At 56.9% G+C, this 26968-nt stretch overlaps 1 protein-coding gene across 6 annotated transcripts in view; it reads right to left on the reverse strand.

Moving 5' to 3' along the window:
• Positions 1 to 2386: 2386 nt before the first annotated feature.
• The window catches only part of BRD3 (bromodomain containing 3), a 37013-nt gene continuing 12431 nt past the window's right edge, over positions 2387 to 26968 (reverse strand). For 4 of the 6 annotated variants that reach the window (XM_081151572.1, XM_081151573.1, XM_081151571.1 and 1 more), the window contains exons 2-12: positions 19977 to 20305; positions 19019 to 19156; positions 17888 to 18035; positions 16792 to 17006; positions 14490 to 14861; positions 12188 to 12316; positions 10826 to 11017; positions 9458 to 9693; positions 5771 to 6063; positions 5082 to 5207; positions 2387 to 3221 (exon numbers count right to left, since the gene is read on the reverse strand). In XM_081151572.1, coding sequence (XP_081007698.1) covers positions 3106 to 3221; positions 5082 to 5207; positions 5771 to 6063; positions 9458 to 9693; positions 10826 to 11017; positions 12188 to 12316; positions 14490 to 14861; positions 16792 to 17006; positions 17888 to 18035; positions 19019 to 19156; positions 19977 to 20192 — 2181 coding nt within the window. In that variant the 5' untranslated portion in view covers positions 20193 to 20305 and the 3' untranslated portion in view covers positions 2387 to 3105. The remainder of the gene's footprint in view (positions 3222 to 5081; positions 5208 to 5770; positions 6064 to 9457; positions 9694 to 10825; positions 11018 to 12187; positions 12317 to 14489; positions 14862 to 16791; positions 17007 to 17887; positions 18036 to 19018; positions 19157 to 19976; positions 20306 to 26968) is intronic. The other 2 variants (XM_081151574.1, XM_081151575.1) reach the window with 2 other exon arrangements.

Raw genomic sequence — 26968 nt, forward strand, 5'->3', positions numbered from 1 at the left:
CAAAACAAATGCCCCAGGAGAAGGGTCCATGATTACCAGAAACATCAAAGAGTACTTTCTACCATTTTTATTCTGTTGTGTTGAGGCCAGCATTGCAATAAACAAGCTAAAACTACTTACATTGGACTCATTTTCAGTAACTGACATTTACAGGAATATACTAGAAACGGCACTAAAAAGTTTAAGAAAAGTTACGGTAAACTTGCATGCACGTCATACAGAAAAGTAACATTTTAAATATAAAAAGGAAAACTTCCTGGAAGTGTTAACGCGTATTAAGGGGCAGCCCTACTCTGGACGCGACGAATCCATATCGCGGGGGCTGCTTTTCCCCAAATGACTGTAAAAGACGCAAAAGAACAAACCAAAACAAAAAGAAAACGTATCTTACAGTGTGTAAGCAAGATGACGTCCTGCCACCCAGGACGAGCACACCGCAGCCTGCCCCTGTGGCCCATGCGGTCGAGGTCACGGTCACGGTCACCAGGTGTGTTTCCAAAGCCATTCCCTACACGTGGCCAACCTACTTAACGCACCACTCTGTCCCCTTGAGAAAAGCTCAGGAACGCTGCCCTGCAGTTCTCAGCACTGGAGCCACTCTGCTTGTCCAGCTGCAGTCTTCCCAGTACAGAGAAACGGAAATGACCGACACCCACGAGCTCGAGGGTGGAGGAGGTGCCCCCAGACCGAAGAGAAATCAGTTGTGAAGTCTGGACAGAAAGCCTTAGAAACTGCAGCACCAATGAACCACAACTGCTCAGTAGGGAGCTACGCCACTGGTTTCCGTCTGGGCGAGGGGAAGAGAGGTCCGAGAACCCACCCTCTCTCATGGAACCAGGGGACAAGTAAGAGCTCCGAACACTCCCACTGTGCTCAACTCTAGGGCCAGGTGCTTCTCTCCCTATCGGCTCACACGGTGACCCTTCGCTCCCCACGCTGGACAGGCGCTCCACGGGAGCCCCCCCAAGCGCCACACCGGCGTCTGCTGGTTACCGGGTGCGCACAGGTTGCATATGCCGATGAGATCCTGCTGTAAGACCTGTCGAGCTGTCGGGTACTGATTCCTTAGAGTCATAGTTTAAATATGCCACTAAAGACCTGTTTAGAAAACACCTTTGAAAAACAAGGGTAACTTTAAAAAACATCAAGTTTAAAATCCACTTATATTTTTATTATAAACAAAACTTAAAAGTTTAACAAGCTGGCTCAAAACTCACCAAGTGTCAGGATCACCAGCAGTAAGAAAAATGGTACTCCACCATCCACTCGCTCATCAGAGCTCTAGATCCATCAGGGTACCCACAGCCATAAGGCTGATGCAATCTGAATCAATGTTATGATTTTTTAAAAATCGCCACCTATTAACGATACTGCTGACTAGTCCCCCTATCCAGGCAGATCAGCACCCACGGCTCCACCTCCAGCACCCACCTCAGTGAACTGCTCACAGGGATGTCTGGGAGAATGCCGTTTCAGCCATTTCTGCTACATGGAAAATGCTTGAGCAGGGAGCCCTGTGTAGTTGTCAGGGAGGGACCCTCCTGGGGCCAGAGGTTCTTCCACCCCTGGAGAGCGGCCAGGCCACTGCTGGTGGCTGGAAGACGGCATAGGGCAGTGGGGGCCACAGCGCCTCCCTTGGAGGCCGGGAGGTGAGGGGCTCCCATCTGGAGGTCAGGGCCAGGAAGGCCAACTGACCGTGCATTCTTGGCCGGAGCCACAATGCTCAGAACCTAGGCAGGCAGTGGAGGGCATCCCTGCACTCAAAAGGCCGTATGGGAGCCTCTGGAAAAAACAAAACCAGAACATAACCTTCTGTTAAACTCTGTATATTATTATTTTCTTTACAATAGAAAGTTAAAAATCAAGACTTAGATTTACTATACATTTCTTCCTCTCAGATTACAAAGTTTATATTATATAACTGGGGTTCCCTAAATTGGTTTCTTTTAAAACAGTCCTAAAGAGACCAGAAGAGAGTACAAAACAACTAAACCACCCAAATAAACAGAGCGTGCTGCAGCGGGAAGCTGTCTATAGCTGCAAGTCTCCGAGCCTCACGCACACACAGAAAGAGCGACCCCCCGACGGCCCGGGGTGGTGCGCAGACGGGATTGAGCACCGGCAGGGACGGGGTAGCACCTGGAGCACCTGGGCTCTCCTGCAAACCACGACGGGGGCCTGCATCTCTGCTACTGTTTTAATGCATTTATTTTGTTCTGTTTTTCTTCTTTTTTTAAAAAAAATGACCAATGGTGTTAATAAATAAAGTATTCATATATACATGAAATTGGGAAAATGGTTCTGGAGTGTGCGGCCGCGGGAGCGCTAACAACAAGGTGGGGACACACATTGGGCTGGACTTTCATAGAAAATTGCTGATCCTTACAAAAAAAGTCTCCTTTTTTTTTTTTTAATCTTTTCTTTTTTTTAAGTTGAGGTAAAAGTTTCAGTGTATGGAAACCTGCACACGCAACCACTGTATCCCCTCCCGGGAGCTCCTGACATCACAAAGATCAGAAAAACTCCACTCCCCCCTTCCACACACGCCCACCCTCGCTTGCCCCCACCCACAAAGCTCTGATGGGAGCCATGGCGATCCCCTTGTCTAGCTCAGCACCTCTGTCCTCAGCCCCTGCAGGAGGAGGTGGCCCTCGGACACGAGGGTCAGAGCTCAGGGCTCAAGAGATGAAGCTAACAGCTTCCAAATACAGAACCACCTTAGAGAAACTGCCTTTGAAAAAATTCTTTCTGGACCAGGTTGGGCATAAGAAAAGGGGTTTTGCAGGAACATTCAGATGACATCTTCCGTGTTTATCTAGTTACCAGGTTAGCATCTGAAGTTGTCATCTCCAAGCGATCAAATTCAGTGGCAAAGAAAAGACTTTATGCAGATTCACACCTTCTCATAAAGTCTAGTGTATACACAAAAAAAGACCTTTGACCTATTAAAGCAAAAACGGGAAGATACCGTAACACTGGATTAAAAAGAAACCTGCACACCATGAACAGAAGTAGTATATTAACTGTAGGAGGGGACACTGCAGAGGTCGGCGTGTGCGGCGGCCACCGGAGGGGCTGAGTGCTGGCCAAGCCCAACTTGATTCCTTACTCCGAGTCACTGCTGTCTGAGCTGGATCCGCTGGAGCTGCTGCTCCCGGACTCAGAGGAGCTGCTGCTGCTGAGCCGGGAAGGCCCTCCAGGGGGCGCCGTGCCCGATTTCTCTGGGGGAGATGCAGCAGGTGAGAGGAACGCTCTGCTCACCTGGCTCACCCCGCTCACACCCACGCGGCTCCACCACTCCTTCATCCATCAACACGGCTTCTGCAGAACATCCACCGCTACACACCCCACCTCATGCCATCACCCACCCACTTCTTGACCCCGTCACTTGATAGATATGAACACGTATTTGTTGAAATGGATCAATGCGTTAATGAGGTTGTGGTACTGTAAGACATGTATCGGGTGTCTGTCCTGGTTCCTGGCATAGTCCTAAGACCCTTGGAATTCCCAGAGGATAAGAATGTTGTTATCTGAAAGGAGCTCCTTTGGATCACACCTCCTGAGTTTATGCTCATGAGTGACTCTGACTGGGGGGGCGGGCAGATAGCCACAGGATGGGGCTGGTCACCAGGAAGACTAAGCCATTAGGAGATGGGAACTTTGAGCTCCCACCCCATCTCCGGGAGAGGGGGGCTGAAGTGGGGCACATGGAGGAGCTGGGAGGGTGGCCATCCCGAGAGGGCAAGGCAGCTCCTCGCCACCACCCCTGGCCCTGTGCATCTCTTACCCCTGGCTGCACTCCTGAGTTATACTCTTCATAATAATAAACCCTAACAGGAAGTATGACATTTTCCGGAGTTCTGTGAGCTGTTGTAGCACATGACTGAACTGAGGAGGGGATCGTGGGAACCGAGAGTTATAGCCAGTAAGAGGGTCAGAGGTGCAGGAGGCCTAGGATTTGCACCTGGAGTCTGAGGTGGGGCGGTCTTGTGGGGCTGAGTCCTTTTTCTGTGGAGTCTGCACTAACTCTGAGTAGATGGTGTTAGGACTGAACTGAATTTCTGGACACCCAGCTGGTGTCGGAGATTGGACCACCAGTGTGAGAAAACCCCCACACATTTGGTGTCAGAAGTGTGATGAGTAAATATAGTTCAAATGGGGGACATCTGTAATATTGTCATTTTGAAATCATCTAGAAAAACACATAAGTAATAAAAAATACTTAAAGAGAATATATATATCTCAGAGGTCAACAAACCATCTAATACACCAGAGACAGAAAAAAAAATGAACACAATCTACTAAGAGGGAATGATGGATGTGGGTGGGGGCTAAGCATCCCCACCTACTGATACAGAAAGATACCCACCCACCCATCAGTCAGGTGGCGCCAGGCAGCAGCAATGAGCCACCATTCTGCCCTTCCCAGGGGTGACCCAGGGGAGCTCCCCAGCCTTTGGTGGAGTAGGCAGGGCTACTAGCATTTCGGCACTGGGCAGCAGGGCCTGGCAAGGATGCAGCACCGGCTGCTACATGATCATTGAAATGAGACCCAACGATGACCACCACCACCTGGCCCCACTGTCCCTGGGCTGGGAAAAAGGTCTTTGCCCCTCCTTACAGGCTCCAGAGAAAGGAGACAAGGCGTCAAACCACCTGCTCCCCTAAAATAAGACCCTGCAGTCCACAAAGCACAAGGCCTGGGCTGGGAGTCAGCCTCCCTCCACCTGTGCTGTCGGTTAACATGTGAGAACAGGTGTTACAGCCTGGGGGCAGCCAGAAAGCTCGTTGTGGGGGCTGGAGGTCAGCCTACCATCTCCCAAGCTATGGGGCCCAGTCCCCAAACACTGTAGCTGGGCCCTTCCAAGAGCCCCCTGCGGGCGTTCTAGAAAGTGGTCCACACCTCCCATATGCTCAACCTCCCTGCAAGGCTGGGGTTCTGTCCCATTTACAGATAACAAAATTGGGGCCTCCTGACATGGTGGAAGACCAAGACTGCCCGGGCCATCCCCCTCTGGACAGAGCAGCAAGCGGCTGCAGGGGACACCATGCCCTGGGGCAGCACGGCCCATGGGTACCTTTCTTGGCGGGCTTCCTGTTGCTCAGCTGCCCGCTGACGTCCTGCAGCCGCTTCTCCAGCTCCTTCTTCTTTTCCTGAGCTAACTCCTCCTTCGACTTGGCTGCCTGCTTCTTCCCGCTTGTCGCTATGGGAGAGGACGATGCTGAGACGGCGGGGCAGAGGAGAGACAGGTAGCCAGCCACCAAGCGCACCCCTTGGCACCTGGGCGTCTGCAACCCCCGCCTGACCACAGGGCTGGCTGACACTAGGAAACCCTGTCTGCATGTCCCAAGCGCTCCTCACATGCAGCCTTTTCTTTAACTATCACAAAATCTCTGAGGTGGGGGCTGGAGGTCAGCCTACCGTCTCCCAAGCTCATGGGCAGGCCCTCCTCCTCCTCCAAACCTCCTCCTCCACCATTCCCGCTCCAAACAAAAGTGGACAGGACGTGTGTGGCTCAGTGACACCCCCGTGTGAAAGGCAGAGCTGCGACATGAAGCCCTGATCCTGCCTCACAGTTCTCCCTCGCTGTGGCCACAGCAATCCCTCAGTCTCAGCAATGACCCCAGTCTCAGCTAAGTCCTCTGTCCCCAGCTGAGCACAGACAGGTGGGATGCGGGGCAAGGGGCTGCCTGGCTTTCCACCCAGGGCTGCAGAGGAGCGGGAGGCAAGGGGGCTGCGAGGGCCAAGCTCCACCCAGCGACTTACAGAACGGTTTCCTTTGCTTCTTCTGTAAACAAGACTTGACGTATCTCTCAAGCTCCCGCAGAGTGGTGGGTTTCAGAGTCTCAAAGTCGATCTCTATCTCGTCGGGGTTGGAGTCCCTGAGCGAGGGCTCCCGGGACTGGATGATGTGTACCACCCGGCCCAGCTTCTCCCCGGGCAGCCGGTTGATGTCCAGGCTCAGCTGGCGCTTCTCATCGTAGCTCATGGGCAGGCCCTCCTCCTCCTCCTCCGAGTCGTAGGAGGCCGAAGCCTGCTTGCCACCCTTCTTCGGCTGTCTGAGGCAGAAGGCAAAGAGTGTCATGGCATGGAGCCTTGTCCCTTGTCGCCCCCCCCGTCCCCTATGGAGTGCCTCCCCCCTTCTGTCTGGCTCCGTCGTCTCCAGGACCATGTCCTCTTACCAAGGGAAATGCCCAAAGTGGTGCCCCAGGCAGAGAAGCCAGGCTGGCTGCCTGAGGGCTGCAGGTATGTCTCCAGGGACATGGAAGACCCTGCTCCCAGGTCACAGCAGAGGCTGCTCCCAGCTGGGTGGTTTCCAGGCCTCATCCAGGAAACAACTACCCTCAATGCCCCACAGGCATCTCCCACTCAACGGGTCAAACACTGACCTCTATATTTAAGTCACCCAAAAGAAGACAGGGAAAAGGACAGAGGAAGTAAGAACAGAGGGGACAGACAGGACATGAACTGGTAAACCAAAACCCAAGTGTATTAATAATTACACTAAACATAAACAATCTAAACACACCAACTAAAACAAAAGAGATGAACAGGTTGTATAAGAAACAAGACCTGATTTACATGCTGTCTACACAAACCCAACTTTAAATACAAAGACAGAAGTAGGGTAAAAGTAAAACGATGCAGAGAAAAAAAAAATCAACCAGACACTAATCAAAGGAAGACCATAGTAGCTATATTAGTTTCAGACTAAGAGGATTCAAAAACAGGATTATCAGAAAAAAGAGGGACACTGCATAATGATAAAACGGTCTCCTGACCAAGAAGACATCACAGTCCTAAACGTGTGTGCATCTCAAACCCAAGCTTCGCCCAGCCGGTGTGGCTCAGTGGTTGAGTGTTGACCTAGGATCCAGGAGATCACGGTTCGATTCCTGGTCAGGGCATGTGCCCAGGTTTCGGGCTCAATCCCCAGCAGGGGGCATGCAGGAGGCAGCCGATCAATGACTCTCTCATCATTGATGTTTCTCCCTCTCCCTTCCTCTCTCTGAAATCAACCAAAATATGTATTTTTTAAAAATTAAAAAATAAAAACCAAGCTTCAAAATACATGAAGCAAAGGCCAACAGAGCTAAAGGGAAAATGGAAAAACCCACCACTATAGTTGGAGAATTCAGGAATTTTCTCTTGGTAATTAATAAAACAGGTAAGTCAGCAAGAAGAGAGAAGAGCTGACACCTGTCAACCAAGTCAACCTATCAGGTTTTTGCCTGCTTGGGTGGTTTTATTGGGTTGGTTTTTCCTAACTGACATCCACACACAGCAGGAGAATAGACACTTTCTTCTCAAGTGCACATGGAGCCTTCACCGATTCTGGGCCATACGACAAATCTTAACAAACGTTAAAGTGTTGATCGCTGACCCTCATAGAATTAAACTAGAAATCAATAACTGAAAAGTATGTAGAAAAATCCCCATATATTTGGAAATTAGACAACACACTTCTGAAGAACCCATGGTCAAAGAGGAAGTCTGAAGGAAAATAAAATTTTGAATAAAAGGAAATCACAACGTATTGAATTTGAGGGGTCCAGTTAAGGCAATGTTTATTTAGATGGAAACATATAGCATTAAATACTCTATAAGAAAAGGTCTCAAGTCAATCCTCTAAGCTTCTACTTGAAGCAGCTGGAAAAAGGAGAGCAAATTAAGCCCGAGCCAAGCAAAAGGAAATAGTAAAAATGAAGGAAAAAAGTGCGAACAGAGAAACCAATGAAACCAAACACTGGATCTTAGACCGACCGATAAAACTGATCAATCTCTCTCTCTCCAGGCTCATCAGGAAAAAGACACAAATGACCACTATCAGGAATGGAAGAAAGGAAATCACTGCAGGCCCTGCCGGCGTTAGGAGGACAAGAGGGCACTACAACCCGTCGACGCCACAATTTAGGTGAAATGGAGCAACGGCCTGAAAGGCACAAACCCCCAAAACTCACTCAAGAACAAACTGATAACCTGACCGGGCCTCATCTATTAAGATAAATGAATTCATGGTTAAAAACCTACTTTTCACTGGTGAGTTCTACCAATATTTATTTAAATCTTTTTTTTTTTTAAATATATCTTTATATTGATTTCAGAGAGAGGAAAGGAGAGGGAGAGAGAGAGAGAAACATCAATGATGAGAGAGTCACTGATCGGCTGCCTCCTGCTCGCCCCCGACTGGGGATCGAGCCCGCAACCCGGGCATGTGCCCTGACCGGGAATCGAACCCCGATCGCCTGGATCCTAGGTCGATGCTCAACCGCTGAGCCATGCCCGGCCGGGCTGCCAATATTTACAAATTAATACCAATTCGACCGATCTACCCCAGAAAACGGGAAGAGGAGGAACAGTTCTCAACTCATTTTTGAGACCAGCATTATACTAATACCAAAACCAGACAGACAGTACAAAAAAGCCTAACTTCTCCCACCGCCCGCTCTGCATGCCCCCTCCTCCCACTGTAAGGGACGAAGGCCTGACCCTTCTGCCTACCAAACAGTTCTCAAAGCAACCCGCCGCCCCTCCACGGCCACACCGGCCACGCACGCCTGCAAAACCAGTCACCTCCGAGGGGCCGCCTTTCTTCCCTCTTGCTCCCACTAAGAGGCCAGGATCTGACTGCTTTTAAATGCTCATGACTCCCCTTCATTCACTCTGAGGATAAAATGCCAACACCCCAACAAAGCCAGCCAACCTTGGCTGCCTCAGCCTACCCTCCTCCCAACCTCGGGGGTGCCAACTTGCCCTAATTCTCACAAAGAACAGATCTGCTGGCCTCTGTGGCACTGGCCCGCCACTCCTGATTCTTGGGAGCCACGTTGTCCGGACCCTCTACGGGCAGGCTTGCTCCTGTGCAGCTGCCACCCCTCCTCCAAGAAGCCTTCCTCCTTACCCTACCAGGGGAGGCACCCCGGCCCCAAGCACCTTCCCCCCCATCCTTGCCTCCCACCGTCATCCCTGCCTGTCAGCAGCGGGCATGCCTCAGGGCAGCGCCTGGCCACGGTGCGATGGATGGGCCACAGAGCTGATCTGTGCCACGGCGACCCTCTTGCCTACCAGGCTGGTGGGAGTGAAATGCCAAGAGCCCAAGTCCCCACAAGCCCGATGTCCCCAAATTAAACTCTTGGGCCAAACCAGCAAAATGTCCCCAAGGCCTCGAGACGCCGAGGGTCCCGCCAGGCAGCTGTGCCAGCTCCCATGCCCACGACGGAGACCAGCCCCCACGGAGAGCTGCACAACACCCTCTGGAGCCCATCGCCTTCCTGGCCTCCCTACAAAGGGGGGGTGGGGGTGAGACAAGGACCACCGCGCCCCTACCCTGCTATCTGTGCAGCGGCCTAGGATCTGAGTCACCAGGGCTGGAAGCCAAGGGCCCACGCCCCACACCCAGCACTCCCGGGACAGCCCCCAGGGCACGAGGCGCTGGGCCGGAGCCGGGCCCACCTGCTGGCCACGGTCGTGCTGTTGGCCTTCTTGGTGGGCGCCTTCTTGGGCTGCGCCTGCTTGGCGGGCGGGGCGGCCTTGGCCTTCCTCTCCTCCTCGGCCCTGGCCTTGTGCCTCTCCTTGTCCTTGTCTTTGTCCTTCCTTCTCTTCTCCTTCTCCTTCTTCTCCTTCTTCCTCTTTGGCTTATTCACGGGGGCCTGAGACAGGGCGGCCAGCTGCTCGTGCACAGCCTTCAGCTGGAAAAGAGCGGGCGGCTGAGAGGGGCTCCCTGCGGCTCGGGCGCCCCTGGAGCTTCTGCAACCGGGTGGGAGCTGAGCCGGGCGCCCCTGGGCCACGCCGCGCCTCGGGGACCAGACGGGCGCCAGGAGCACGTGGCGTCCGAGCCACGCTCTGCCCACCCCCCGCCCCCCGCTGCCCCATCGCTGGGCCGGTTTCCTCGGGGAAACTGCAACGGGGCGGCTCGGGGAGCAGCAGAGCAGCCTGGCGAAACGCTCGGCCCGGGGCGGGTGGCACAGTAAGGACTCGATAAATAGTAGCTGACGTTTTCTTATTCGTTTTTATTTTTCAGGTGAGGAAGACAGAGCCTTAACCGGCTGCACAAAGGAGTTAGTTGTTCACACAGCAGGTCTAGAGAATCGGAACGGTCCCGGTGCCGACGCGCGCTGGCAGGGTGCTAAGTGCTCTATGTTCTCCTTTCAGCGGCCCCCGGGCACGAGGGGCGACCACACGCTGCCCCGGGCAGGGGAGCAGACAAGCTCCAGCCTCCGGCAGGTGCAGGGGCTGAGACGGCAACCTGGGCCGACAGCTGCACCTCAGGGCCGTCTTCCCGGCAGCGTCATCTCTAACGAGGCTCCAGTCAAAGTCAAACGCCCACCCCACTCTGGTGACCGCGGGGCCATCTCCACTCTGCTCTCTTCTCCCTGCCAGAAGCCCCAGAAATCATGCACCTGCTGGCTGCCAGACACTCGGGGAAAACAATTCTTCACGTTTTTCTCAATTCATCGTCAAAACAACTGAAATGAGGGGGGCATGAGACCCATTTTGCAAAAGAGGAGTGAAGCAGGGGGCACGGTGGTCAGAGGCCAGGGGAGGACAGCCTCATTCCCGAGGGAGCCTGCGCCCCACCACCCCACAGCAACAGGCAGCTGGCCCACACGGCGTGGCTTCTGCCAATACTTCCCTCCCAGACCTTTATGGGACAGTGCGTGGGCACCCAGGGCCGACCAGGGCTCCGGGAAAGTAGCACGGCCCCAGGTCTGCAGGAACCTCCAAGGGGGCCCTCGGAGCTAACACGTCCCGGGTCTCCTCCCAGGACACTGCAAGGAAGGACTGCCACGGCTTGTGGGAGGGGACACAGACAAGGCTCACCTGCTCCTGCAACTCTGCCAGCCTGGTGGCCCGCTCCTCCTCCGAGTCCGAGCTACCCGAGTCCGAGGAGCTCTCCTCGCTGCTGCGGCTGCTCTCTGTGCCCTTGCTCACCACCGGGGCTGCGGGGGTAGGCAGTGCGGGAGCCTCCGCCGGCTCATCTGGCATCTTGGCAAACCGCATCTCAAACACATCCTGTGGGGGAGCAGAGGCGACCTGAGGTCCTGGACACCCCTGGGGAAGCCACTCAGAGTAGGCACCCAGCATCCCCGAGATGCCCTCAGAGCTACACCGAGGCGGCAGCCCAGCTGGCTCCCCCACCCTCTCTAGGCACTGAGTGCAGGGCCGGGGCCAGGGATGCAGGGCCAACAGCCACAGATATAGCCACCCTTCTAGGGAGTGGCCCGCCTGTCCCTTAATAACACGTAAGCCTTCCGCGGTCCTGTAAGTCCCTGTGAGACAGCAGGACCCAGCAGGGGGAGCGCAGGCTCTTCCTGCATCCCTGGTCTGGGGCCTGGTGACCGAGGGGGACGCCATGAGCCCCTCCACAGGGTTTTCAAAAGGGTTCTCAGCAAGGGACTAGAAACCTCTTAGGAAACAAAGGTTCTGGGTCCCGTAAAAGGAAAAACTACCGAGGAGGAGACGTCCATAATTCTTACTTTCCTCCAAAAAGAAAGTTTTCTGACCCCGTGACATCTAAAACATCAGTGCTGTTATTACCAAAGCACCAGCCCACGCAATCCACGGCAAGGAGAAATAATAGGCCCTGAGCACTGAAATACGTGGGCAGCAGCCAGGCTGGCGGGAAAGCACCCTCGAGGGGGTGGGGTGCAGCACACTGTGTGTGAGGCTGGTGTGCCCAGACAGAGTCCCACACTGGTGGCCAGACAAGCCTCCTACAGCTGTTTCCTCCCACATGCCGTCTGCAATTGTTGCCAGGAGAGCAAAAGGCTGCACAGGCCGCCGTCATCTGATACAACATCCACCAGCCTCACTAAAAGCCCCCCACCTTCACCCCCAGCACAGGAATTGATGGGAACCTTCAGTCAGTAAGGCTACGGGAGAGGGGACATCAGCCTTCTCCCTCTCACCGTTGGCTAGAACGTCCTGCTCACTGCCCACCCTAACCTGAGCCCGCAGCTCCTGGAAGGCAGAGGGGCCAGTTTGTCACCAAGTCCTGGGAAGCAGGCTGGGGGCCTGGCCAGCATTTGGCCACCACCAGGACAAATGTGTTGCGTAGATGAGGCTCCCCGTGGCCTCCCCGCTGGACGTCCTCTGAGAAGCCTGTGTCTTTCCTAGGACCCTGCCCGGAGCTGCTGACCCCACCTGTGCCCAGTACTCTCCCCAGAGAGCGCCTCGGGTTACCTGCAGCTTCCTGGCCATGGCCACCACCTCGTGGTCTGGCGGGTTGTACTTGTAGCAGTTGGAGAACATTAACCGGATGTCAGCTGCAAAGCTTTGTGCGTCTGGGTACTCGCGGCTGTCCATCTTCTTCTGTAACACACAAGCAACAGGGCGTGAGAGGCACCGCGCAGTGTCACAGTCAGACTCTGCTCACACAGACACAGGCCCTCTGATCATCCACTGCTGGACCCCTAACACCTCGTACACAGGACCCTACAGAGGGGCAGGCACCCTGTGGGGATGAACAGTGCGGGACCACCACCTAACCCCTTCCTTTCCCGAAGCTTCCAGCTCTACGTATGAGGTCACCTGTCACACGCCGAGGTCCCTGACAGTAGAGGCTCCAGGGGAATGAGAAGCTTCCAGGAAGTCTCTCCACCAATGCTGGGGGCCCACTTGATTCACGAAATGAGATTTGTTTTTTTCTCCATGAAAACCCAGGTGCTCTTAGCCTGCCCGCCCCTCACAGAAGCACGGGACTGCCCGGCGGGAGAGTGGGGAGAGGTGAGACAGTAGGCACGTGGAGGGGAAAATGCCACCAGTGGGGGGCGCTATAAGGTGGCAACTGAGAATGAGCTGGCGGGTTAGGAAAGACGTGGGGCCCAGCCGGGCATGGCTCAGGGTTTCAGCATCGACCTAGGACCCAGGAGATCAAGGTTCGATTCCCAGTCAGGGTGCATGCCCAGGTTGTGGGCTCAATCCCTAGTCAGGGGCGTGCAGGAGGCAGCCGATCAATAACGACTCTCTCATCGTTGATGTTTCTATCTCTCTTTCCCCCCTCTCCCTTCCTCTCTCTGAAATCAATAGATATATTAAAAAAAAAAAAAGACATGCGGAGCACCACTACTGTGAACAATGCCCCCCTCCTGGGGACAAACCCCTGCCGGCTCAGCTCAAGGCTTGAAAAGCCAAAGGCCTTGATCCCAGCACTGCCTCTAGGAGGGGCCCCCATCGCTCCAGCCTCAGGGCCCCTGTAAACAGCAGGGGTGCGAGAACGCTCCCCTTTCTGAAAGACCCTGTCCCTGTATCCCCTCACTCCTCAGGTCTAGGCCAGGTCTTCTCTGGATGGGGATAGGCGCCTGTGTGGGTACAATGAGACAGGGGCACAGCCCTCTCTGGTGGTGAAGGGTCCCAGAGCCAGGACCCCACAGACCCCACTGGGGAGAGAGTCTCGGAGATGGTACACCTGGGAGCCTGCACTCCTGCTGCCTCCATGGTCAAAACCTGCCTGGGGCCTGGCTGGGCGTGGCTCAGGGGTTGAGCATTGACCTAGGATCCAGGAGATCATGGTTTGATTCCCGGTCAGGGCACATGCCCAGGCTGTGGGCTTGATCCCCAGTGGGGAGTGTGCAGGAGACAGCAGATCAATAACCCTCTGGTCACTGATGTTTTTTTCTCTCTCTCTCCCTCTCCCTTCCTCTCTCTGAAGTCAATAAAGATATGTTTAAAAAAATAAAAAACAAAACAAAGCAAAACAAATCCACCTGCCTGGGCCCAGCCAGGGGAAGGAAGCAACAGGAGATTCTACCCAAAGTTGGTGTTACCGCCCAACGAGGCAGAGTGACTAAGACCAGTCGTCAAGGCCAAGACCTCATTGATGGAAAGAAACAACCACCCCTTTTTGCAGGGGGCCCTTCCAGGGCCACATGGACAGCTCACAGAGCTTCTCAGGGTGCCAGAGACCAGGCTGGCTTGGCAGTCTCCCCGAGAGAGAGCAGGTGTGCCGGGGCCCAAGCCAGCCAGGGGCTCAGGGACACCCCCCCCCCCCCGTGTGCACCTGGGGAAGACCCCCTTGGAGGTAACCTAGCCTTCTGGATGCCGCTGTACTCAGCACTTTCTCTATCACACCTGGCACAGCCTGCTCTCTGCTTGTCCACACTGGCCTGACCTGAAGCAAAACCCATTCAAGCCCGGGGAGGAGGAGCCCCTGGGGCAGGAAGATCCCAGCTGGGAGGCCGGGCTCTGGTTTCAGCTTAGGGCCCTCCTTGCCTAACGTAACATTTTACAGAAACCTGCAAACGCTCTGGGATGGAAGACGGGTAAGATGAGGAAAGAAACTACGAAACAGGGATCAAGGGACTGGATGACAACACAGCTACAAATTCAGGGACCCACGGGCAGAACACACCCCTCTCCCTGCTCAGAGCTGGAGGGCAGGCCCTGGGAGCCGTAGCGCCCCACCCTGCTCTGGGCACCAGGACAGACCCTTAGGACGTCGGCAGCGCAGGGAAAGAGGGCCCCGGCCGGCCACCCGCCCACACACCTTGACAGTGCTGAGGTCCATCGGGTGCTTGATGATGTCGTGGTAGTCGTGCAGCTCCAGGGCCTCGGCGTCTACCGGCTTGTAGAAAGGCCAGGCGTAGGCTGCGTGCTTCTTGGACAGCAGCTCCTTGAGGATGCTGTCACAGTGCCGCAGGTGCTCCGACAGCTTGCCCTTCTTGCCGGCGTGCTGGGGCACCTCGCCGTCCTCCAGGTCCTTCTTGGGTGGCTTGATGGGCCGGCCCCCACTCTCCCGCCGTGCCACCACCTTGGCCTGCTTGGGGTCCGAGAGCGGCGGGGGCGACTCGCTCCGGCTGGCGGTGATGGCGGACGTCGTGGGTGTGGTCGTGTCTGCTTTCCGCTTCACGCCCTTTTTCTGGGACAGCAGAACCACCAGTGAGTAGGTGCCAGGACAAAGCCTGGCCACAGAAAGGCGAGCGGTCGCAGCGGCGCTCTGAAGCGCTGCGGGCCAGGCACCGAGCAAAGCCATGCTGGGCTTGGCCAGGCCCACTCCTCCCAGCTGCCCCCGCGCAACGGGGGAGGGAGGCTCCGAGGGTCACGTCGCCGGCCCGAGGTCACACAGCTGGTAGTGGTGAGGCTGGACTTGGAACCTACCCTGGGCTGCCCTCTCCCTTCGTCCCTAGGGCTCTGTGGTCACAGTGGGCTCATCACACCTGAGCCGTGAGGTGCAGCATGCAATCCCCCCCCAACCTAACCGGCACCCAGGCCCGCTGCACCAGGGGCTCAAGAGTCACGCATTACGGAGATGGCACCGTGACCAGGATCGCCACCAAGCGCGACTCGGGCTCAGAGACAGCCGAGACAGCCAAAGTCCCAGATAAGGGCCTCCAAACTGATGCTCCAAGGACAACTATACAGAGCAGAAGGGGAAAGCATGCTGGGGGGGGGGGGGGGGGCCACAGGCAGCAGCAGCAGATTTGGGACCAAGGATTGCAAGGGCTGAGTGGGCGTATCTAGACTTCACCCTAAAGGCAGTGGGAGCCAGCTAGAGCTTTCCGCAAGAGAAGGCAATGCTGAAACGACCCACACAGCCTTCAGTGGGTATGTCCAAGGCAGGCACGCACAGGGGTGAGTCCAGTGAGTGAGAGCATGTCTAATGCCAGGGCATCCCGGGCCTACAGGTCTCTCCAGACACTACCACTGGCCGTGTTCCAAAGCCAGAGTTCCCTGTCCCTGAGACCAACGCAGCCAACTCCCCGCACCTCAGCTCAGGCAGGCAAAGGAGCCCCTCAGAGCCACAAGCGCCTGGGCCAATGGCCTCATAGGGGTCTGCTGTCTACAGCGCCATCAGGGTTGCTGCCCCAGCCAAGCCGCTGCCCCAGGGTGCCAGGGGCACGAGCTGGCTATCCACAAACGCCTAATGGGCACCCACGGGATGCCAAGCATGTGCTGCAGAGGCCTGGGGGGCTCATCTGGCCATGGCAAACAGGACATGCTCTAAAACCAGCCGGGCAAACAGCTGGGCACGGTGGGGCAGCCTGGCCAGGGGCCGCCCAGAAGTGCAGGCAGTGAAGGTCAGGGGGGAAGGAAAGCAATGGAGGGGGCATGTTACCTTTGGGAAGCCATTAACCCCTCTGAGCGCCTGCTTCCTCATCTGTAAGATGGGGGACTACTGCCTGCCCCAGAGGGTCGCTGTGAGGGTCAAACCGAAGAAGACGATACACGTCAGTGCCTGCACAGGGCTGCTCAGGGCAGAACGGGGGATGGCAATCCCGCCAGCCCCAGATGTGGCAAGGATCACCCACTCTGAGCCTAGACCTGCCAGGACAGTCCCTGCCATGAAAAGTCCCCAGGCAAGAGGGGAGACGAATGTGCAGGTGCTCACACTAATGGGTGCAAGATGCAGGTGGAGGCGATGGATGGGGCCAGCTCCTCAGGACACAGCAGGGCCACCACCCTCCCCACACTGACGGCCGGAAATCAGTGTGTGCACAGGGGCGGGGTGGGCCGGGGCCCCTCCCACGTTCCTCTCGCACACCTTCCCCACCTGGACCCATGGGCTGCAAAGTCCAGGGTTTTAGGGCCAGAGAAGCAGGGGTTCAAGTGCAGCCTGCCCTCACCAGCTGTGTGACCTGCTCCAAGCCTCAGTAGCACCGTCTGCGTCAGGAACAGCGTCCCGATCCCACAGGGATGGCGAGGACCCATTCAAAAGTCACATGCACCAAACACCCGACACTCGGCTGGTGGCCAGGGAAAGCGGCAGAGGCCCCTCCTGCCTGCCCCAATCCAGGAACCCTGACCGGTGCTCAGACGCAAGACCAACCTCAAGCCCCAGGGACACTCACCTTGATGACGGGAGGCGTGGGAGGGACCACGGGGATGATGGGTGTCGTGGGAGGAGGAGGAGCGGCAGCCGGGGGAACAGGGACCGATGTGACGTTTGCAGTGATAGTTGGCACAGGGGTGGCAGCAATGACGGGCGTCTGGGAAACAGTGGGAGGGACGTTCTGAAAGGGGGTGGCTGGGGAGACAGAGGACACGGCCGCCACTTGCTGCGTACCTGGAGGACAAGGAAAGGAGGTTGAACAGACCAGGCTCCACCAGGCAGACAGAGCAAACGCAATACTTCCAGAAGCTTCCTGGACCATCCCCTCTTATGGCCCAGATGCCAGAGGAGCCCCTCCTCTGGAGACCACTGGCCCTGGATGATGGCCACCTCCATGGAGCCCACCCAAACAAAAGGCCTCCCACCTCTGACCAGGACCCAAGTTTGAAGAGGGAGCCAGGACAAGCCATGCAACCCAGCAGGTAAGAAGCAGGCCTGTGCCCGAGAAATCAGGGGTTAACTCAGACTCCCTCAATAACCATCTGAGTGACTTGGACGGAGCTACTAAACCACCCACAGTCCCCATCTGCAAATCAGCATGGCCAGCAGTGTTGGCGACCCGCCCAGCTTCTCTCAAGGGCTAGGCCACCCTTGGCCAGCCTCTCCATCAGTATGCACCTCAGTGCCAGGTCCCAGGACCAGGTAAGACCCCAGGGCTCCCAGTGCTATACCTCATCCCCACCACGCTTCCCAACAGGTGACACAGCCCCTCTCCTGTCACAGAGAATGTAAGTGCTAAAGAGGCAAAGTCCTAGGAGGGCACAAAGGGACAGCTGTGACATTTCTCCAGGCTTCCAGAAGAGGCAGCCTCAGAGCCAAGACCGGGAGGAGGAGCATGGGGACATGGCAAGACTACGATCTCCTCCCCAGAATGCTCCAGGCAGACTGTGTGACACCACCACCAAAGGCCACACAGCTGAGACATGGCCCCTGGAGCTCATGTCATTATTACCTGGGCTTCACAGACAGGGAACTGAGCTCACAGGGGCTGAGGGACCCACAGGAAATACCCACCCAGGGCATCCAGACAGAATGACCACACCCAACCCTTTTACCTGCACTCTGGGTTCCCGCAGCCGGTTTCCGGCCTTTGCCCTTGGGCGCAGGGGGTAATAATTCAACTTCCTCCTGGGGCATCTGGGCCACTTTCTGCAGAAAAATTTTCTCTAAGGCTTGGGCCATTAGCACTATGTCATCTGTGGGCTGAAGACACGGGGAGAGCCGAGGTTACATGCCAGGGAAGGAGCCATGCACTTGCAGGACACAGCTGGCAGAGCTCAGAAACATTTAATTAAAAACTCATTAAGAGGCCCTGGCCGGGCAGCTCAGTTGGTCAGAGCGTCACCCCAGTGCGCCAAGGCTGAGGGTTCGATCCCTGGTCATGGCATAAACAAGAATCAACCAATGAATGCATAAATAAGTGGAAGAACAAATCGATGTTTCTGTCTCCCTTCCTCTCTCTAAAATCAGTAAGTAAAACTTGTTAAGAGATGTTGGTAGGGCAGAAGGGAGGCAAAAGAAATAAACTTTAATGTGGAAACTTTTGAAAGAACTCAGAAAACCATGAAGACTGAAATCCACCCCTCGCTTGTCACAGGGACAAAAGGAGGGCCTTACACTCAGCACCCTGCCCGTCCATCTTCAAGTCACTATTGAAACAAGGACCTCACGCAGCTGGGGTCTCAGGGAACTTCCCTCATCTGCTTTTCTCCCCGAAAACCCCCGTGGACATTTCCCCATTGTGCAGGGCTCCCTGTCATGTGGGGGGGCAGTGTGTAGATGTCACAGCACGTTCAGCCATCTCTGACTGCTGTGCGTGCAGATGCCAGGACGTCCCACCTACGTGAGCCTGCACTGACTCCTTTGGCATTTCCACATGGAGAAAGTCTAGATCCCAGGGTACAGATGTTTTAAAGGGCTTGGTCTGCGCCACCTTCCTCTGAAAGGCCTCACTTCCTCCAGGAGGGATGTGGCCCACAAGGGCAATGGCTCTTGGGACAGCCAGTGCGTGAGGAACGCCATGTGGGGATCGGGGCCTGAGTGTGACAGTGTGACATGCTGAGCCCATCCAAGAGCTGCAGCAAAGTGCCCAGACCAGTCCCAGATCACCCCCCAGGTCTCCCCTGGGCTGGTGGGCAGCTCACAGAGGCATTCTGGTCTGGGACCAGCCACATGCATCTTCTTACCTTGTTATAAATATAACAGTTTGTAAACATGGTGTTGAAGTCCTGCATACATTCACTTGCACTCCAATAATAATTATTTTCTAGTCTCTTCTTAATAGTCCCCATATCCATTGGATTTTTTATTATTTTATGATAATCCTAGGAGAGATTTTCAGAGGCGTTATTGACGGATTCAACATAATTATTCTGTAATTCCCAGGTGCACTGACTGCATACAGAGAGGTCTTCTGGGTTGAGGCAGGGATGGGTCTGGGCCAAAGGCAATGGCTGGCCACCCAAGGGCAGGTGGGCGTGTGGTCTGGGGCGAGTATGCAGCCAGCTCTGAACCTCCCATTTGACAAGGGTTCTACACAGAGGGAGGTGCTTAGAGACGCACAGAGGTGCAGCTCCGGAGCTGGTCTCCACTCTGGAGATGGAGGCCTAGCCCCCGCCCAAATTCCAAACCTCACTCGAGGGCCTGCAGGTGACCAGGACTAAGCTGGGTCCAGAACCCAACTACCAAGTGCTGGTCCAGGGCATCCCCTTACACACTCAGGGTTCTCAATTTGGGTCCAAAGAATCCATCAGACGTCGAGGCAGCACTGAGTGCCAGTTGGGACGGCATGCCTGGAAAGTGGGCCAGGACCCACTCTGAGCATCTGATCTTGAGTGGAGGACAATATGGGGGGACAGTGTACGAATGTGTGAGCCTTTGCTCCTGCTCCCCTCCTCTGTCACCATAAGGCATAGGTTCTCCTCCCTGCACCTGGGGGCAGCCGCCCTCCATTCTCCAACACCCTTCTTCTCCTTGGTCACTATGGGCTCTGAGCTGTCCCCCTGCTGGAGGCACGGGTTGTGCCTGGCATACCAGCACCAGCCACACATCTTAGGCACCAGCTATGCCAAGGTACCACCAACTCGGGCAGCCCGACCATGAGTTGGGGCAACAGAGGGTCAGGGGCAGCGGGAGGGCACTCACGGGCAGGTTCAGCTTAATGGCGTCCACGGGCTGGTAGAAGGGCCAGGCGAACTGGTGTTTCCAGAGCGTCTTCACCACCACGTTCTGCATGTACTGCAGCTGGTTGGTCTTGCGGCCGGGCTTGGCAGGGTTGGAGACCTCTGGCGGGGGCGGGTTCACAGGGCCTGGGGCCACAGGCATCCCCGCGGGGGTGACTGTCGTCGTGGTGGTGGACATCCTCCGGCGGCTCACTCACTGGCCGTCACAGCAGCGGCTCAGGGAGGCCCTCGCTTCCTCTGTGCTCCACGCAGAGGCTCGACATCCCATTTCCAGGCCCAACCAGGCAGCACCTATGGGGAGAAGGGACAGCAGAGAATGGCCGGTGACCCCAGGCCCAGCTGCCTCACCCAGCTTCGATGGGCTCCCCCAGCACACCCAAGTTGTCACAGCAAAGCCAACTGCCTTGGTCAAGCCAACCCTCACCTGCCACAGAACCACTCTCTAGTGGTCTCAAGCAGGTGAACAGAGAGACACAAGTGACAAGAGATCACATGAGCACGTGCCACCTGGGCAGGTGGGGAAACACAAGGGTGGGAAGGCGGCTGCCGTCCAGGTGGGGGCCAAGAACCAGACTCGGCTCACTGCCCGCCCACTGTCTGCCTGCTGGGCTGACCACACTGTTGTTGGCTATGGCAAGGTTTTAGTGAACGATTCACAGGTAGAGAGCTACGTCGACCCCACAGAGCCGAGCCTGGCAGGTAGACCCTCGAGTGAGGCCGCTCACCGAGCGAGTGAGGTTCTACGGTAACCGCGAGAACCGGCTCTGGGTTTGTGATGGCAGCCAGGCTGTGACACTGCTGGCCGCAGCCAATCCAGAGGGCGGGAACGGGTGGATCTGACCCTGCATGCTCAGTAAATGGGTGGGGGGGGCGGCTGCAGACCTCGCCCCGGCCCCCCTTTAGCTTTCACGAATGTTCCCCAAGTGCAGAGGTGGGGAGGAAGCACCACCACAGCCCAAATGCCATTAGGAGACCAACTAGAGAGCCCCACTTTCACCTGCAGGACAGGCAGATGGGAGGCAGCACATGGAACCTGAAGGCCAGAGGCACCTGTGTACGCTGCCAAGCTTTAGCTTTTGGCGTATGCTTATCACTTTTTTTTAAACGTCTTTATTAATTTCAGAGAGAGGAAGGGAGAGGAAGAGACACAGAAACTTTAATGATGAGAGAGTCATTGATTGGCTGCCTCCTGCACGTCCCCTACTGGGGGTGAAGCCGGGAACCCGGGCATATGCCCTGACCAGGAATTAAACCTCGATCTCCTGGATCCTAGGGTCGATGCTCAACCGCTGAGCCATGCCGGCTGGGCACTAATCACTACATTTAGATGGGGCAGGGCTGGTGGCAACGCCCACCACATAAAGGGCCAGATGGCTTTTGGGGAGGACACAGCAGAACACGTTCTCACCACTGGAACCAGCCACCCCACAACTCCCGAAAGCAGATCGGTGAAACCCGGAGAACTTCCAGAGCTGGTCGGCACCCTGTTGGTAGCCTGCAATCTGCCATGTGGAGTGTCTGCACCAGGCTCGCTGGCACATGCCACAGTCAAGGCTATCCCCCAGAGCTGGTTGTGAAACACTGACTAGCAACCTACTCTCTCCTCACTGCAGCCAATAGTGAAAAGGGCTCAAAAAAGCCATCAGGCACATCCACCCACCAAGCAAACCTGCCCTGGGTCATACACCAGGTGCCCAGCCTGTCACATGGGGAGCCCAGCTCTTCTGCTCCATGCCCTCCCAAAGTGAGCTGGCGCCTCTCATGCTCCTGGACCTCACCAACCCAGGGTACTGTCCCGGTGAGCACCATGGCTCAGCAGGTAGGTCAGCTGGTGCTGATGGTGATGAGGCTGCATCTTTGCCATCATGACAGAAAGCCCAAGCCTGGCACAAACCTGGGTCATCAACACCTTGCTGCCCCACGCCCACTGCCAGCAGGTCAGCATATCCAAACTCGTCCAGAGTCGACCACTTCTGGTCTAAGTGCCACTGCCTCCTGCTAGAATCTCCCTGGGGGTCTGTCCTCCCCACTCAAGGCCCTCAGCATAAGAGCACCGTCCCTGAGCTGGCCTGCAGGGCCCATGCCCTCCTCACTCATACCCACGCCTCCTTCAGGCCACCCCCTGCAGGGCCTCCCCGAACCTCCCAGAACCCTGGGCATCTCAGGGCTGCTGGAGCCAGCCTCCAGTGCCAATCCCAGCTCTGCCCATCACCAGCCACGGGATATAGTCCCCCAGTGTCCCCACGAGGCTTGAGATCGAAGGAGTCGGTCATACAGCACTCAGGCTGGTGCTGAACAAATAAATAGCAAGACCCGCACAGGCCTGCTCTGTCGGCTGCTGCGTGAGGGGCCCAGGAGCTACAGTGGGGAAGTACAGGCCGTGTTCCTACCTGCTCCCAGTGCAGTCAACCCCCAGGGGTCAGGTGGGTACCTAGAGCTGCTACATGGCCCGGGGAGCCAGCAAAATGGCAGGATACAGCCAGGGTCTGAAAATGCTGCGGGGGATGCGGGGCCCACAGGAGGGCCCAAGGCTACGAGCCAAGCTGAAGACTGGCCTCCTCCAAGCTCAAGGACAGATAGGCGTGGCTCATGCAGGCTTGGCCTGGCCCTCAGCCTCCCTCTGTCTTCCAACCACCTCCCCACACCTATGGCTGAGCAGGAAGCCAGGTCCCGCCACAACCACAGGATGCATCCCTGACTTGGGGTAGATGCCCAGGGGCAGCACAGCAGCCCAGAGGCTCAGCAGGAGCCGTAAGCTGGGCAAAGGGGCTTCCGGAATTCTGCCGCACACCAGCAGGGCCCAGGTGCCCTCTTGGCACTACCAAAGGTTCCCAACAGACATACTCAAGAGCCCTGAGCTGAGTGCCTGGCCCCATACATGCTCACTGGATGCCAGTGATCACTACAGGCCACTGGGAGCCCTTCCACAGCGGCCAGAAGTGAAACCTGCCTCATCCGGCTCTACTTCAAGGGGTGGAGACTGACCCAGCAGGGTCTATGAGGCTCAGAGGGACACAGACAAAAAGTGCCCACCCGGCACATGTCTGGCAGACGGGTACCCCCCAATCCAAGGGACTGCACATGCAGTCATCTCTTCTCAAAGCCAGGTGGATACAGTGAAAGCCTGGCCTTTCCTTTCCCTTGGAAGCTTCTCCAGACCAGACAGAGACGCCGCAGGTGTGGACAAGAGAAAGGAGACCCGCAGGCCGACTGGGGGATCCCCACCAGGAGGGAGGGAGAGGATGAGAACCTGGGCACCCACAGACCCCACACCCGCAGTGCACACTGACCCCCAGGGGCTGCCTTCTCTCATTTTGCTTCGTTTCTAAACGGATTTTCTTTGTAGAACGTGTTGTTACCTTTGCAAAAAAAAAAATTTGATGGCTTTCTATTCTGAAAAAATGCTTAAACACCAACCACAGTCAGGCACAGGGTCAGGGGTTCCCATGGATGCCCTTGGTCGACAGTCCAGCATCTCAGAGCTCTGTGTCTCTCCCTCCAAGGTCTGGGGATGCTGCCCTAGGGTGTGGGGACAGGCCCAGCAGCCCATTGTGTTCCCTAAAGGGGAACTCCTAGGGTGTGTCCCCTAAGAGGGACTGCTCGGCCTCAGCAGACCTGCCAGCCCTGGGGTCCAGCCGGCCACACCCATATCACCCAGCCTACCCAACAAATCCCAACAGAGCCCACTTGTCAGCGCAAAGCAAGGGTGCGCCGCCCCCCACGCAGAGCAGCTGTCCCCTCAGCTGCCCTAGTCTGGGTGGGGGGTCAGGGCCACATTCCAAGACCAAGAAGACAATTGCAGCTTCCAGAGAGAAATTAAAACAGACCAATAGCTGACCCTCCCCCAGGGTTCAGCCTTGAACCAAAAATCAGTAGTAGACAGAGTGGCAAAGAGATGTGGGGTCTAAAATCCACCAAAGACAGCTGTGGAATCACCCACGTGGCCACCCACCAGAGTGGCGCGGTCTCTGCCCACCCTCCAGCCTCTCTGTGAAAGGGGGCCTACAGGTTTGCCAGTACACCGAACGCAGGGGCGACTCACTTCTCCACCAGCCTCCCGCGGCGGAGCAGCTCCTGTGTGGCACCCACCACACGCCCGCTGGCAGCCACTCCACTCGAGAGCTCTTCACTGCAGACAACACTCCCCTTGTGTAGCCAACCCTCCTGGTCACGGTGTTGGGACACCACGGTGGTGCCCTCCTGATGCCCCCCAGGGGAGTGGGGCTCCCTCAGGGACTGCCGAGTGCCCACTCTGCACTAGGCACAGCAGGGCAGGGATGGGGGCCCGTTTCTAAGAGGGAAACTGAAGCTCAGGGACCTCCCTACTTCCCAGGGCCCCCACCGAGGACGGGGCAGCACCTGCAAACCTGGTGAAAGTCGGACAACCTGCCTTTGACACAAGGATCTGAAACTGCCCAGAGCGGAAACACACAAACCACAAAGCCCTCAAACAGCAAGCAAAACCCAGCTCTGGGGTTCTGGTGGGATCCTGAAGACCCAGAGTGCTAAACGGAGGTTTCCAAAGTGGGCAGCCAGCAGAGAGGGGGGCGCACTGACCGGCCACCGGCCCTCCAAGTCACACACACTGCACGCCCGAGGGTCCTGTGCTGGACTGCAGGGGTGGGAGCAGCCAACTCGCAGGGAGGCACCCCACAACACCCGGCCCGCCCCCCAACACAACAAAAAGACAGGCTTCCCCGCCCCTTCCCAAGGTCCCTGGACCTGGCCTCTGGACCTGCCTCCTGGAGAACTGGGACCCCGACTACAACACAGAAATCCAGCCCCTGTAATCTTGCTCAGCCCAGAGGGATGCATCAGTGTCCTGGACAAACAGCGAAGCAGGTGGGGACCTTTGGCCAGTTGCCACCATAGAAAGAGCAGGAAAATCCAACAGCAGCCACACCGACCCTCCTGCCAGGACGTCAAGCATCGGCACGACCCCGGGCAGAGCTGGTGTTCTCAGACAGCCCATCCCCAGGGGCGGCAGGGGATGCTGGCCTCCAGGCACCGGATGGAGGGCGAAGGACGAGGCCTGGAAGGTGGGCAAGGGTCAGACCAAGGGGGCAGCTCCAGGCTGGCCCAGCCCAGAGCGGGGAGCCCTCACTTGGGCCTGGGGCTGGGGGAGGGGCATGAAGGAGCAAGGCTGTCACAACTCCACAGGAGCAGGGACCACCAAAGGGCAGGGGTCAGAGACAGATACAAGCCAAAGGGTCCTCAAGAGGCTCCTAACTTGGGGACATCTGAGGGCCTGAGGGGAGGGAATCTGTGTGGGGGGGACAGTGCCACCAATGAGGGAGGTAGGCAGAGGTAGGAAGAAAGCCAGGGGGTGAGTACCCATCTCAGGAGGGCCCGGGGGAGGGGAGGAGGGACAGAGCTGTACTCTCCTTGGCTTCCCCTCCTGCCCTGCTCAGATGCACCAACCCCACCAGCAAGAGTGCCTTCAAACACGGGCTCCTGGGGAGTGGGGGGCTCGCTCTCTGTACCCCCGAGGGTGGCTTCCCACTGCATCCTGGCCTGGAGTGGTGGGGGTCACATGAACTCCGTTTTCCAGGTGGAGGTTCATAGGTGAAGAGGCACAAGGTCACCCAGCTAGAAAGTGGCAAAGCCAGGCCCTGAACGAGACCATCCACCCCACACACGACCCCCACTACGGCCCTCTCGGGACCTTCTCAACAGTCCTGCTGGGACAAGGAGCTGAGGGCAAGGGAAGGGCCAGTCTGAGGGTAGCTGCCCAGTCTCCTAGACCCCAGGCGGCCAGGCCAGCCTCCAAAGGCACGTGGACCAGCAGCCGCCCTGGAGCCTCGGCCTCAGGAAACAGGATCTGTGAGGGCAGAGCGGCTTCAGTGACAGACGGAGCCAACTGCCTCCTTCTGTGAGGCCAGGGGAGGGGGCCCCAGGGCAGCCATGTGAGGGGCCCCAGGGGAGGGCAGACAGGCAGGTGAGGACCCACCTTCTGCTGGGCCCTGCTGGGTGCTACCTCCCACCCATGGAGCACACCCGGCCCAGGGAAGGAAACAGTGCCACCACACTGTCATCTGAGGGACCTCTGCCCACAGCAAGGTGGCCCCAACCAGGGCCCCAAGCTCACCCTGGATCTAGACCACACCTCCTCTCCAAAAGCAAGGACCCAGCCCAGTGAGCTGGGACCCACAAATATGAAAGCCACTATAAAAACACCCAGAAAACTTGGCAGCCGCAGCACTAGCCCTCCTGCCACAACGCCAAGCCTCAGCATGACCTCAGGCAGAGCTGGTGTTCTCCGAGAGCCAACCCCAAGGGGTGGCAGGGGATGCTCACCTCCAGGCACCGGATGGAGGGGTTTCCAGCCACAGGGGCCTGGCAAGTAGACAGGGGCCGGACCAAGGGGCCTTTCTTCCAGGTCTGGAGGACTGTCCTCAGATACCGGGACACAGATGGACCAGCAGCCATGGTTCCCTTCCAGACACCGCCCGCGTCTTCTTGGCTCTGTACCCACAGCAGCTGCGGGACCCGGGCACCTAGCAGTCCCACCTCGGAAGGCTTCCTTTCTGGACAGAATGTCAACCTAACTGGGAGCCAAGACACCCACTACAGCAGTGCCTCCAGCCCTGCCGAGCAGGGCTCACCACTCACCTGTGGGGGGTCAGCCACTCGCCTCACTTTTGCAACCTGGTGTCGGTCCTCTGGGGAGCCCTAGCTGCCCCATATGCACCCCTGCAGGGCCCCTCCCAGAGGCCAGGCCACCACTGCATTGAAAGACCCCTCCACAGGGCGATGTTTTCAGGTGATTGAGGACGGCGTGATCAGTGCCCAGACTCTGTCCTGAAGAGGGAGGAGGAGGGCTGTCCTCTCTGGGCCAGGCCATCCCACAGAGGGCCATAGAGGTCAGATGGTCCTGCTTATAGGGTTCTGACCCTGTGGGCACCAAGGCTCAGTATACCTGAAGCTCCACCGACCCCAGGACTTTCTAGAACA

This window comes from Miniopterus schreibersii (genome assembly GCF_964146895.1).
Source record: "Miniopterus schreibersii genome assembly, chromosome: 11".
In the NCBI taxonomy this organism is placed as follows: Eukaryota; Metazoa; Chordata; class Mammalia; order Chiroptera; family Miniopteridae; genus Miniopterus; species Miniopterus schreibersii.